This window comes from Plasmodium brasilianum, chromosome 11, assembly GCF_023973825.1.
Source record: "Plasmodium brasilianum strain Bolivian I chromosome 11, whole genome shotgun sequence".
In the NCBI taxonomy this organism is placed as follows: Eukaryota; Apicomplexa; class Aconoidasida; order Haemosporida; family Plasmodiidae; genus Plasmodium; species Plasmodium brasilianum.
The window spans coordinates 1913590-1927307 of record NC_090124.1 but is presented as its reverse complement, the minus strand read 5'-3'; the positions used below and the strand labels follow the sequence as shown (position 1 = coordinate 1927307).

General features: G+C 27.2%; 2 protein-coding genes and 1 pseudogene across 3 annotated transcripts; 2 read left to right on the top strand and 1 right to left on the bottom strand.

The window, feature by feature from the left end:
* Window positions 1-627: 627 nt before the first annotated feature.
* MKS88_003874 lies at window positions 628-3593 on the bottom strand (annotated as a pseudogene). Its single transcript has 7 exons — window positions 3184-3593; window positions 2846-2897; window positions 2466-2637; window positions 2211-2329; window positions 1444-1531; window positions 1150-1214; window positions 631-765 (listed from the first exon to the last, which is right to left on the bottom strand). Coding segments are annotated over exons 1-7 (1041 nt in total).
* Window positions 3594-6253: 2660 nt separating this feature from the next.
* MKS88_003873 (citrate synthase-like protein) lies at window positions 6254-7713 on the top strand (the record flags this gene model as incomplete). Its single annotated transcript, XM_067217004.1, has 2 exons — window positions 6254-6308; window positions 6524-7713. The coding sequence occupies 2 exons, from the start codon at window positions 6254-6256 to the stop codon at window positions 7711-7713; spliced, it is 1245 nt and encodes a 414-aa protein (XP_067072682.1).
* A 2061-nt stretch (window positions 7714-9774) lies between these two features.
* Window positions 9775-13476, top strand: MKS88_003872 (uncharacterized protein; the record flags this gene model as incomplete). Its single annotated transcript, XM_067217003.1, has 2 exons — window positions 9775-12848; window positions 13341-13476. The coding sequence occupies 2 exons, from the start codon at window positions 9775-9777 to the stop codon at window positions 13474-13476; spliced, it is 3210 nt and encodes a 1069-aa protein (XP_067072681.1).
* Window positions 13477-13718: the final 242 nt, after the last annotated feature.

Below are 13718 nucleotides of genomic sequence, written 5' to 3'. Positions count from 1 at the left end.
CCCTCGAATGGAGAATTATTTTGTTAAATCCATTTCCTCCTACTTTTCTTACAAATATACATTTATTATTAAAAGAGAAATGAATGTTTTTTTTTTTTTATTAACATTTTGAAGAAATTTCCAAAAAAAAAAAAAAAGTAAAATAAAACAGTAAAACATAACAGTAAAACATAACAGTAAAACATAACAGTAAAACATAACTGTAAAAAAAATGAAGTAAAAAAGTGTTGTTAAAAAATAAAGCTAAAAAACAAAGAACAAACCAAAACAAATATATAATATTAAAAACGTTTTAAAAATTCTTATTAAAAAAATTTACACGTGCATAATACATATATATATATATATATATATATATGTATATATATGAAGAACATATTCTCCATAAGCAAACAATATGTAACTCATTTCCGTAAAGGAAAGGTTTTTTTTTCTTTGCATTTATTTAAAATAAATATTACAGAAATTAACGAAACATTGTGCATGTATTTGTTCGTATGTATGTATACATGCGTATATATATGCACACATATATAACCCTTAACAGGTGCAAATAGGTATGCATACCAAAACATAAACATAAATTCGCCTGTGTGTATTCCTTTTTTTGGGTAAAAATGGATGAAGCTAATGATGATGATGTGGAGCAATGCGCACAGTGGCTATAATTAAAAAAAATGCAATTACGCACGAACAACAAAAGCTGAGCCATTTTGTAAGCCTAACTTTTCTGCTATACTTCTGCTTTATTTCATTTAGCAAAATCTGAGAATGGAAATGAAAATTGGAGGAAACACATATAATAACAATCACAAGAAAAATCATGCACATGCACATATGTGTGTGTGTGCTGAACGATAAGGGATCAATTTACTAGCCGAACTAATTCTCAAAAATGAGCCAATATATATATATATATATATATGTATGTATGTATGTACATAAGTATGTATGCACATAAGTATGTATGCACATATGTATATTGCACACATGTATATTGCACACATGTATATTGCACACATGTATATTGCACATATGTATATTGCACATATGTATATTGTACACATGTATATATGCACACATGTACTTCAGCGTGCTCATTATACACACAAAACTGCCCCTATTTTGTTGTCGTTTTAGCTAATTTACCTCACATCCAATGAAAAGCAACGATCCAATGGAAATTGCATTGATTATACATGTTAATTTTTCACCTATAAATAAATGCAGGAAATAAATGAACATGCAAATTCTCAGGTTGTAAAAAAAAAAAAAAAAAATTAAAATTAAAATTAAAATTAAAATTAAACGAAATTTAAACAAATTGAAGTCAAATTAAATTAATTTGAACTACATCAAATAAAACTAAATCAAATTAAATTAAAACATATTGAAATGAGTCAAATCAAATCAAATTAAATCAAATTTGCTTATCGTCCCCACCTGATGACTGTATCAAGTGACCTAATATTATTCCTAGGGGCGAAGAGAATATAAAAATTACTAACAATATTGTCTTGAGATTTTTGCTCTACAAGAATGGGAAAATGATGTCAAATATGAAAACCAAATGACGAGAAAACATTAAAACATATAAGAGTTGTGCAAGATGAAAAAAATAAAAAAATAAATAAATAAAATAAATAAATAAATTAAACAAATAAACAAATAAATACAAATAAAAAAATAAACAGATAAATATACAATTAAATATACAGATAAATATATAATTAAATATACAGATAAATATACAGATAAATATACAATTAAATATACAGATAAATATACAATTATATATACAAATAAATATACAGATAAATATACAATTATATATACAGATAAATATACAATTAAATATAAAGATAAATATACAATTAAATATACAGATAAATATACAATTATATATACAGATAAATATACAATTAAATATACAGATAAATATACAATTAAATATACAGATAAATATACAATTAAGTATACAGATAAATATACAATTATATATACAGATAAATATACAATTAAATATAAAGATAAATATACAATTAAATATACAGATAAATATACAATTAAATACACAGATAAATATACAATTATATATACAGATAAATATACAATTATATATACAGATAAATATACAATTGTATATACGAATAAATAAAAACCCTTCAACATACATAATACATAACTATTCAGAAAAAAAAAAAAATTACTATGTTGTTCTGATTTAGTGAAAGAGCCACAGTAACTCCTGCTATCCACTTGTGTGATAAAATACAAAACGAATTTATAAAAACAAAATGCACGTCATCTGACATTCCTACGATCATTCCTAAAGGCGGAAAAGTGGGTAAAAATAATTACATGTTACGTATATATAGATACACACATGCATACTTACACACAAAATATCACGCACTACATAAAAATGAGCAATCTGCCATGTGATCTTGTAACAATGTAGTTACACTTAATCTCTTTCTTTCCTTTATCCTTACCTTCATTGCACGAATGTACAGCCAAGGATACTGTTAAGAAAAATGACTGCAATGTTAGGACGTGTAAAAATTGTGAGAAATTCTGTTTTTTCTTGAAATGCTCACTATCACATGCATGATGATATTTATCTTCATTGACACTCTTCAAAAAAAAAAAAAAAAAAAAAAAAAAAAAGAAGAAAATGAGTTAATATGGTATTATTCATATTCAATTGCAAAACATAAATGAACGTACAATTAGCAACAAACATTTATTTCATTGAAAAAAGATGAAATATACAAATATCTCTAGTAGCATAGTGCACCTGATAATATAAAAAAATAACGAAAATATGTAGGTGTTTTCTTACCACACTATGCATATCGATATTAATGGAATCCTTTTTACCCTTTACTAACGTTCTACAATAAAATAATTAAATACACAATGGAATTAAAAAGGCAAATTGAAAAAGGCACATAATCACAAAAAAAAAAAAAAAAAAAAAAAAAAAATTAATACAAAATTATGAACAGTTGAGGTAAAAATGTGAAAAATTATGAGCAGTTCACATAAATTAAGAAAAACTATAAACAATTCACGTGAATTTGGAAAAACTATAAATAGCTAAGAAAAAAATAAATGCATTATATTCATCTTTGCGCATGTATATCTCCTCAAGGAATATTCTACTTGTTCAAATTTTACTTGGAAAAATTATCATTCAACATGGACTTCACGTCATCATTAGCAACACAGCAATAATTACTATCAACTGGTAGAACATATTCTAATGCTAATTGCACACAGAAACCAATAAATACGAAAAAAAAGATATAGAGTGTTTTCATATCAGCATCAGATGTGTTAAAAATAACGATGTCCTTATGTGAACTTACAATCATGATTGTTTCTGGTAACAAATGGAACATAACAATTGAAAAAATAAAACCAGAACCAAAACAATTCAAATTAGAAAGGATATTTTTTACTTTTTTTTCATGTTCAATATTTTGTTTCTGTCCAAACAATCCTATCAAATATGGTATAGAACATCCGAATGTTGCAACTGAAACAAACGCAAATATGCAAATTGCTTTAGCTAAAAGTAAATCCATTTTTCTGACAAAAAATTATTAGTATTATGTTACGCGGATGAAAATGTTGGAAATGCTGTATCTATTTATAAACGTGTATGTATGTATATATGTATGTATGTGTGTGTGTGTGTGTGTGTGTGTGTGTCTGTGCATATAAAAATTTATATGGATATATATATATATAAACGAATTTATTATTTATATGCCTAAATAAACACGTATATAAGTGTACAAATTGTTTCTTAATCTAGCTCTTTTTTAACATAAACTCCCCAAATAACTTTTCATACACCTTCGATCTTCCTAAAAAAGTAGGAACGAGTCGTAATTTTTTGTAATTACAAAAACCAATCAAATTAAAATTGCTAATGCGCAAATGGAGAAGTGAAAAAGTATTTTAAATTAAATCTTAAAATTATGAATATAAATATATAAGCACAAACATATATATATACGTGCGTGTGTGTATGTATATATATATTATATATATGTAAAGCTGCGATCTACTCAATTTTTAAATAAAGCCAAAAAAAAAAAAAAAAAAAAAAAAAAAAAAAAAAAGGAAAAAAAAAGTTTTCTTCTTTATATATTTATTAATAATTAATATATTAACAACACCTATCAAATCTTAAAAGTTAAATAAAAAAGTATGACGTGTTCATAAAATAAATATATGTATATAAATAAAAACCTAAATTACATAAAAAAAAAAAATAAACTATGTTTCTTTTTGTTTTGTTCTTTTAAAAATAGAAAGCAAAACAAATAAAATTTTGTCAAATAGTTGTTACAATCTTATGTATAATTTTAAAAAACATACAAGAAGAAACTAAAAAAAGGATTTATTTCTCTTTTGGGTATTCAAACGCACAATTGTATGTATATAATAACTTATGTAATCAGTTTTTTTTTTTTTTTTTTTTTTTTTTTGTACGGAATAATTACATAAGAACTTCTCTCATATTTTACAACAAAAATAGTAAAAAGGCTATTATTTTAAAAGGAATAATAAAAATTACCTAAAGATGCAAACGTATATATATATACGTATACGTACATATATGTGTATATATATATATATATATATATATATATATATTTATTTATTTATGTGCAAAACAAGTAATTGTTTTCTTTAAAATGTGAAATTGTTGATGAACTAAACAAGTTGTAAGTAGAAAGCAACTTACACTTGCATATGACAAATATATTATGTACAACAATTAATTCAAAACAAATTTATACGCGTTTAAAAGGTTTTCACACAGTTATATACGTTTTGGCTAATTTCCATACTACATAGAAGTATAAACTTTTATCTTTGCAAAAAGATTTAAAACGCGTTTAATTTCTCACAGTGCTTTAAAAAAATGCACCTGAACTGTTCAGAACTGTCGCCCTTTTGTAATTACATATGAGAGCACACATATAAACATTCATATAAATATATTCACACATATACATATACATATATATATATATATATATACGTGTATACATACATTATTCTCATAACGCAATTTTGTCGAATTCTTTGCATTTTAATTTTTAGAATTAATGAGGTAAGAAGCAAATGATGAATGTTATATACTACGCAAAAAAAAGAAAAAAGAAAAAAGAAAAAGAAAAAGAAAAAGAAAAAGAAAAAGAAAAAGAAAAAGAAAAAGAAAAAGAAAAAGAAAAAGAAAAAGAAAAAGAAAAAGAAAAAGAAAAAGAAAAAGAAAAAGAAAAAGAAAAAGAAAAAGAAAAAGAAAAAGAAAAAGAAAAAGAAAAAGAAAAAGAAAAAGAAAAAGAAAAAGAAAAAGAAAAAGAAAAAGAAAAAGAAAAAGGATGTTATACAAGGCAGTTTTAAAAGGTAAAAAAAAAAAAAAAAATTAATCAAATCTATCACAAATTATTAATTTTTTTTTTCTTCGAAGGCATTTAAAAGTTGAGAGATGCAGCTTTTACTCGCAGTTGAAAGTTCAGAAATGAGAATTAAAAATTAAGCGATTAAAAAATTTTAATTATGCATATGTTTATGTATAAATGTATGTATAAATGTATGTATAAATGTATGTATATACGTATGTATAAATGTATGTATATACGTATGTATGTATGTATATATGTATGTATGTATATGTGCGTATATATATACGTGCGTGCATACGTGGATACACACGTACGAACAACATGTATACATAATGCATACTCAACTGCGCTATCGCATTTATTGTTTATTGGGTGCATATGTTTTGCCAATTTCCCACCGTCCCATTTGTAATTTATTTACTGCGTTTTTTATAGGTTATATATAGTTTGAAAATGGAACTAAAGTGCAAGCAGTATTTCTTAATCTCAAAATTTTTGAAATGACTCATGTGCGTTTATGAAATATTATATATAGTAGTCTTTTTATTTTACATGTTTTTATTTTTGTCAAGCATTAAATTTATTTTTTCCTTTTTTTTTTTTTTTTTTTTCACCTTCCCCCTTGTACGATGAATAACATAAAAAGAAAATTTACTTTTTTACATGTGAAAAATTTTGCTTTTTTAAAAAATATTTTTTTTTTTGAAAAAAGGTATTTTTGTAATAATAATAAAAGAGAGAAAATAAAAGGATGGTGCGAGCAAACGCTTCCTCATATTTTGCTAGAAACGGAAATTTTCTTTGAGCTCAAAGGTTATTAAAAAATGAAAGAAGGATTAAGAGATATGGATGTAGATTCAGTTCGACAGAGCGACTTAGGTTCACTGCTAAAAAATGTATGTAGAGAGTCCTGCATCCTGTACACCATAATGCATGCCCGTTTATGCAAATATGTATTTTTCCGTACGATCAATAAATCCTTATGTGTACACTTGAGCGCATTAAAAGCAGACATTTTTCTGCAGCGTAAATACAGTTTCTCTACAACAATAAATACATAAACATATGTATGAAATTGCTTCAATAAATATTAGGTATTTTTTACAGAGGATTGAACATACATGAGTTGTGTGAATATGCTACGTTCGACGAAATAATTTTTCTTTTTCTATATAAAAGATTGCCAACATCAAAGGAATTATATGAAAGGAAATGTTATTTTGAAAATGCTTTTCACTCTTATGAAGAGAAAAAAGTATGTAAAATAATGGAAAATTTACAATGCTCTAACCCTCTTGAATTAATAAGAGTATGTCTACTTATATTATCTTTACAAAATGAATATAACAATGATATAAATTTGGGCTATTATGAAATTTTAGCATACTCTTTAAAATTAATATACTTGTTTAATTCTAAAAAATGGACTTCTTCAAATATTTCTAATATAAAAGTTGAGAGCTTGTGTTCTTTTATTATTGAAAATTTCGCAAATAATGAGAAAGGGATTTCAAAAAATGGCACAGAAAAAGATGCATACGATAAAGAAAAGGGGAAGATGAAAAGTGGACAGAGAGAGATTAAGCACGTGAAAAAAACTTCATTAGAGTTATACGACTCAATGAAAAAGGAAAAAACAAAAGTTCTTACCATTTTGTTAATGCTGATATGTGAAAATGGCATTAATGAAAAAACTTTTTTATTAAGAATGCTATATAATGTGAGCAAAGATAACCACTTTAATATATTTCTATACGCTGTTACATTTTACATAGACACTTTTAAAAAAATAGATTTACACACAGCATTTCGTTCCTTGTTGAGTGTAAAGTTACCCTCTAAGGATAAAGCAGAGTACGAAAAGGATAAGATTTTATCGCAGATTAGTAACATGAATTTATTTTTTTATAATAATAAATTTTTTTTTAAAAAAAATGCAATTTTAAAAAAATATTTAGAAAATTATTGTAGGATGACTTCTCAGGCTAATGTAGATATATTAACTCATTTTATAGATATTGAAAACTTTTTTTTAAAAAATAAAAAAAAATATGCATCTAGCTATTATTATACTCTTCTAACATTCCACCTACTAGACATCTCACTAGAATACTTACCACCGCTCTATTTTCTTGCAAGACTATTAAGCTTCACAGCACATATAAACGAACAAACGGAAAATAATAAAATAGTGAAATACTCTGGCGTGTATATAGGAAACACTCCTATAAAATACGTGGATGCAAGTAATGCAAAGGAACTAGGAGATCCTACTGCATCATAGTCCATTCCTTGTTATATGAGCATTTTACTAATTTTCGACAGTTCCCCCTTTTTTCCCAGTACTCCTTTGGACGCTGTGTGTGCAAACAGTATTTAACCAAATGAAAAATAGAGCAAATAAAAGCAAAAAAAAAAAAGAATAAAATGATATAAGAAACAGATTCAAGTTACACTTTGCATTTATTAGAAAATTTGAATGAATCTCTTTTTCTCATTTTTACGAGTGTCCTATAACCATATTATCCTTCTTCTGTTCAAGCATAATCTACATTTTGATCAAGTGCAAGTTTTAAGAAAATACAAAATGGGGAGGGGGTGCGCCCTTCTTTCTTCAAGTTTTCTGGATTATTTGATAATTTAATTATATAATTAACTGATTAATTAATTAATTATTAAATTATTTAGCTTTTTAATATTTAATTTTTAATTTTTAATATTTAATTTTTAATTTTTAATTTTTAATACTTAATTTTTAATTTTTAATTTTTAATACTTAATTTTTAATTTTTAATATTTAATTTTTAATATTTAATTTTTAATATTTAATTTTTAATTTTTAATTTTTTGATATTTTAACTTGTCATCTTCTTACCTTTTTAGACCTTTTTGAATATCTCATTTTAGTGCAACATCCACATTTTGTCTAACCGTTACACATACCCTCTTACATGCTTTAAATGAAATATATACATACTATATAAACGAGCCAATAACGCATTCTTTGGTTTTCATATAAATGGAAAAAAGGTACATATTAAAATTTTCTTTATTCTACTTTTAGACATTTTACACTCATAAACAATACGAGATGTTTTTCACGAAACGGTATAAAAAAAAATATATCACGATAGAAGAACAGAAAAAACAATTTAAAAAAAAAAAAAAATTTCTCCAAAAACTAATATTAATACGAACGAAAGCCGGGGATGGGGGGAGGAAGACGAAATCTTCCAAGAATTTAGTTTTTCTCGTGTTTGCTCAATCTTTATTCTTTCCAATTGCTCTCCTAAATTAGCAAAACGTCAAAATGGTACAGTGCCACATTGGTTCATTGACACTATGGTAATTTGTTCACTTGACATGACTACTTCACCATTGCATTAAAACACTCTAAATCATTTAAGAGCGCATACTATGTAAAAAAAAGAAAAAAAAAAAAAATTCTTTTTTGTGGTATTATACTTTTAAATTTAGCTTAATCCGAACAATCTGCTAAGTTGTGTTATAAATTTAATTTCCACTATGTCGATAATGTTGATGTGTATTATCAACGTTGAGGGAATATTCTTCTCTCCCTGTTCGTTTTAACTCTTCATATTCGTATTCATTCTCATACTCATTCGCCTTCTCATTTACACTTTCTCTATCTACTTCTCTTTTATTCTTAGAAGAATAATTTTTTTTTTTTTTTTTGAGTAATTAAAAAAATCTGTAGGTATTATTAATAAGTAAAATTAGGAAGAGTATTATTTTATTTTATTTTTATTTTTATTTTATATTATTTTTATTTTATATTATTTTATTTTTATTTTATTTTATTTTTATTTTATTTTTTTTTATTTTATTTTATTTTTCCTCCCCCCCCCACTTTCTGAAAGTTATATTACATTAACCCTTTTTGAACCTTTCATTAAACGCTATTTTGTTAATTTTAAAAAATTAAAAATTTCTTGCGTCGCATTTTTTTTTTTTTTTTTGACACAATGATGATGTTTTATCTTTCTTTCAAATGATATACCGTATGAAATATTATTCTCTTTGCCTTTTTCCTCTAAAAAAGGATAAGCATGCACATGTACTTACATATGTATACGTACTTGTATATATAAATGTATGCACCTGTACGTGTGTGTGTGTACCTTTGCAAGTACCTTGTACATGCGGGAGTTTAAATATATATGTGCATATGAATATATATATATATATATATATGTATATATATGTGTGTGTGTTTCTATGCATGTGTACGTGTATGTGCGCGTATGTACGTGTAGCACAAGTTCAGGTAACCATTCCCCTCTTCCACCTCCTCCCATTTCCCACGTAGACATACGCGCACGTTATGCTTAAATTTTTACTTGACATAGACCAAGCAAAGAAGAAAATTTTGGATCAACTAAACAGTAAACTACTACTAAGGAACCAAAAAAATGATTCGTTCATATTAGAAGAAAAGAAAAATATGAGTTATAACTCAGGGTCAGATATAGATTTGTCATACTCAAAAAATAAACTAACAAAGTGGGATGAAGTGCATGTGGAAAAAAGGGAGTTCATTCAAGAAAAAATTTTATACGAGGAGCTAAAAAATGAAGAAAAGTGGAGTAAGAATCAGCATTGTCGTGGAAGCAATGGCAGTGTATGCTGTGATAATGAATGCAATGTCAACACAGATGATAGCAATGCATGGTGTGAGTATGACCGTAATAATAAGAAAGCAAAGACTAAGCACACGTCCAAAGGTAATAGCAGATCCAAATATAAGATGCACAACAGTAATGTCAAATGTACCCTAAGCGAATACAACAATGAAACGTGCTTTGAAAGAGAAACAAAGAAGGAAAGAACAGATCAAGTACAGAATCATGAATGTGTACAGGAAAAAGAAGAAAATAATGAACCAGGAAAACAAGTAAGCAATACTTGTAACGACACAAGAAAGGCTTGTAAATACAGTCGTACTGAACGAGAAGGGGTAGGTAGCACAAGAGAAATAAGCAGTGGGGTGGGAATGCACAAAAGGGAAGAAGAGAAAAGAAGTGCAGTAATTCCATCCAGTGGGACTAATGAGAATAATGAGAATAATGAGTATAATGAGAATAATGAGAATAATGAGAATAATGAGAATAATGAGTATAATGAGAATAATGAGAATAATGAGTATAATGAGAATAATGAGTATAATGAGAATAATGAGTATAATGAGAATAATGAGAATAATGAGAATAATGAGAATAATGAGAATAATGAGAATAATGAGTATAATGAGAATAATGAGAATAATGAGAATAATGAGTATAATGAGAATAATGAGAATAATGAGAATAATGAGAATAATGAGAATAATGAGAATAATGAGAATAATGAGAATAATGAGAATAATGAGAATAATGAGTGTAACAAGTATAGTAAACAAGGAAGTAGAGACAGTGATAAAATTGGCAGCAGTGGTAGGAGCAATCGCTTCAACCGGTGCAACGCAATTGTAGAAAACTTACCTGAAAAAACAAATACATCGGAGAGGAAAATAACTCAAAAGAACGTCCACATGAACAATGTCATATCAATTTCGAATTGGGATGAATACGAAGCGTGTGAAGGAAATAATATGAAGGAATTAGAAGGAAAGGAAGAAATCAAAACAAAAGAGAAAAAAGATGCAGCAGTTGTAACAGAATTCTTCCTTGGTGAAATGTTTTTAGCAGAATTTCAAGAAAAAATAATAAATAATGTAAGTTATAACTTAGTTAATGATAAATATAACCATATAGCAGAAACGATAGTAGCGTTGAGGAAGCAGCGTGGACGTGGATCCGCCAGGAACGATGCAAGCGATGCGAGCGGTGTGAAGGAAGTAAATCGTGTGAAAAAAGTGAATGATGTAAAAGAAGTAGATCGTGTAACCGACGTAAATGATGCAAATGATGCAAACCGTGTGAATGATGACCGCATCACATGTGCCAGCATGCTCTTCGAGCTACTGATGAACGATATGAAAGAACTCTTTCGTATACTAATATACTGCAACAGAGATGCAAATAACTTGAACTACTTAAACATGTTGAAAGAAGAGTATGTTGGTGAAATAGCCGAGTTGAAGAAAAAGGAAAAAATGCTAAGTGATATAAATGAGAGACAGACAAACCAACTGCTACAACTATCAAAACAGTTCTCATGTATAAAGAATGATATGGATATATGTGACCAGGCAAATTACTTAAATGAAAAAATTAATTCTATGGATAAGGATATAAGAAGATTACAAGTAGAAAAACAAAACATGCACAATATGTTGGAAGACAAAATAATACATATGAAAAAAAATTTTGAATTAAAATGTTATATAAGATGCTTAGAGGATACCTTAAGGAAACAAACATGCACGTGTACAGAATTAAAAAAAGAAATAAAAGTACTTGAAGATAAAGTAAATATATACTTCGAACGTTTGCAGCTTACAAAGCAAGATGTTTATATGCACAAAACTGTATTGCATGACGTAAGAAAAAAGGAGAAAAAACTTACAAACCATTTTAAGGTGTTTCTGCGCAGTTATAGAAGCAATCGGATGCAGAAAGGAATGTTAAAGTGGGGGGTAACCAAGTGGAGGTCGTCCATGTGGAAGTCGACCAAGTTGAATACGACGAAGGGGAAAACCCCTAATATACTAATAGAGTTATATAAACTAAGGGATGCTACCCCAAATTACGCCCAACCTTTGAGCAAGGGATGTACGTGTGAGCAGTACACCAAGTTAAGCAGCAGCAGCTTTAGGAACAACAATCGAAGAACTAATCTTCGAACTACACAGGAGTGTTCACTAAAAGACGATGTAAAGGAAAGGAGTCCAACCATATGCAAAACAAACGAAATGGTAATTGTCAACAGTGATGATGAATGCATAACAAAGAAGGCCCCCCTTCCCACCAAAAATGCTAATAATAATATATCGAAAAAAGCTAATCACATGAACTCTAATCTATCAGACTATGACAACCTTCATAAGGAAGAACTTGTTAACAAAATTAATTATTATAAACTACTTTTACAAGAATGTAAATCTCTTTCATTGAAGAAGCAGAGTAACACCAATGAGCGACTGCGGGAAACCCAAAAATTACTATTACGTGAAATTACACAAAATGAAATAATCCATAAGAAATATCGTATTATTTTAGAAAAATTTAGAAATATGAACAATCCTGATGATAATTTTATCAGTTATGATAAGAAACCTCCACGTGATGATGCATCATCATTAAAAATACATGATCTTTTGAACGAAATAATTTTTCTTTCACAAGAAATTGAAAAACTTAAAGAAGATCAACTCTTACTACAAGAAGATGTAAATAGGAAGAGCAAAATCATTTCCCATTTGATAAAGAAACACGCGCTGTCGGAAGAACACTTTCGGTAGGCGTCCTGTGCTAGCCATTGCATACACGCAAAGGGAACATACATACATGCATACAAACATATATATATATATATATACATATGCACACAACATGCCGTTGTCCGCTGCACATTATAATTAGGTTTACGTTTCATAATTAACTCGTATCGGTCCATCGTGCACTCATCTCGAAGTGCTCAGTTGTTTACTCTTGTCTATGCTTATGCATGTGTTCATTATGTCTACTTTTTTTCTTTTTTTATTCTACTATTTTATTTTTTCTTTTTTCATTCTACTATTTTATTTTTTCTTTTTTCATTCTACTATTTTATTTTTTCTTTTTTCATTCTACTATTTTATTTTTTCTTTTTTCATTCTACTATTTTATTTTTTCTTTTTTTATTCTACTATTTTATTTTTTCTTTTTTCATTCTACTAGTTTATTTTTTCTTTTTTCATTCTATCATTTTATTTTTTATAATTTTTTTACCTTTTTTCTCCCTCCTCAGGTTAGACAACCGGTTCAGCATCTTTAACAATAAACTAACGTACGATGAGATGAAAAAAATAATGGAGGAAACATTAATTGAAAATATTCGATTGCGGACTGATTTAATGACCCTTGCAAAAAGTGTAAACTCGTAAGATTTATTAACTTTATAATGGTGGTTTATATGTCTGTACATTTGCTTGAACCTTTTTTTGCACGCACCATACGCATGCGCGTGTGCTCCTGTTTTTACAGTTTTTTAACGTGTACTCTGTTTTGCTTAACACTATTTTGTTTTGTTTTTGTCGCACTGAATTATATACCCCTCTCATTAACTGTTTCATCCATTTGACTGCTTCCAGTTTTTAACTTTACCTTTTTTGTTATTCGTCAATTA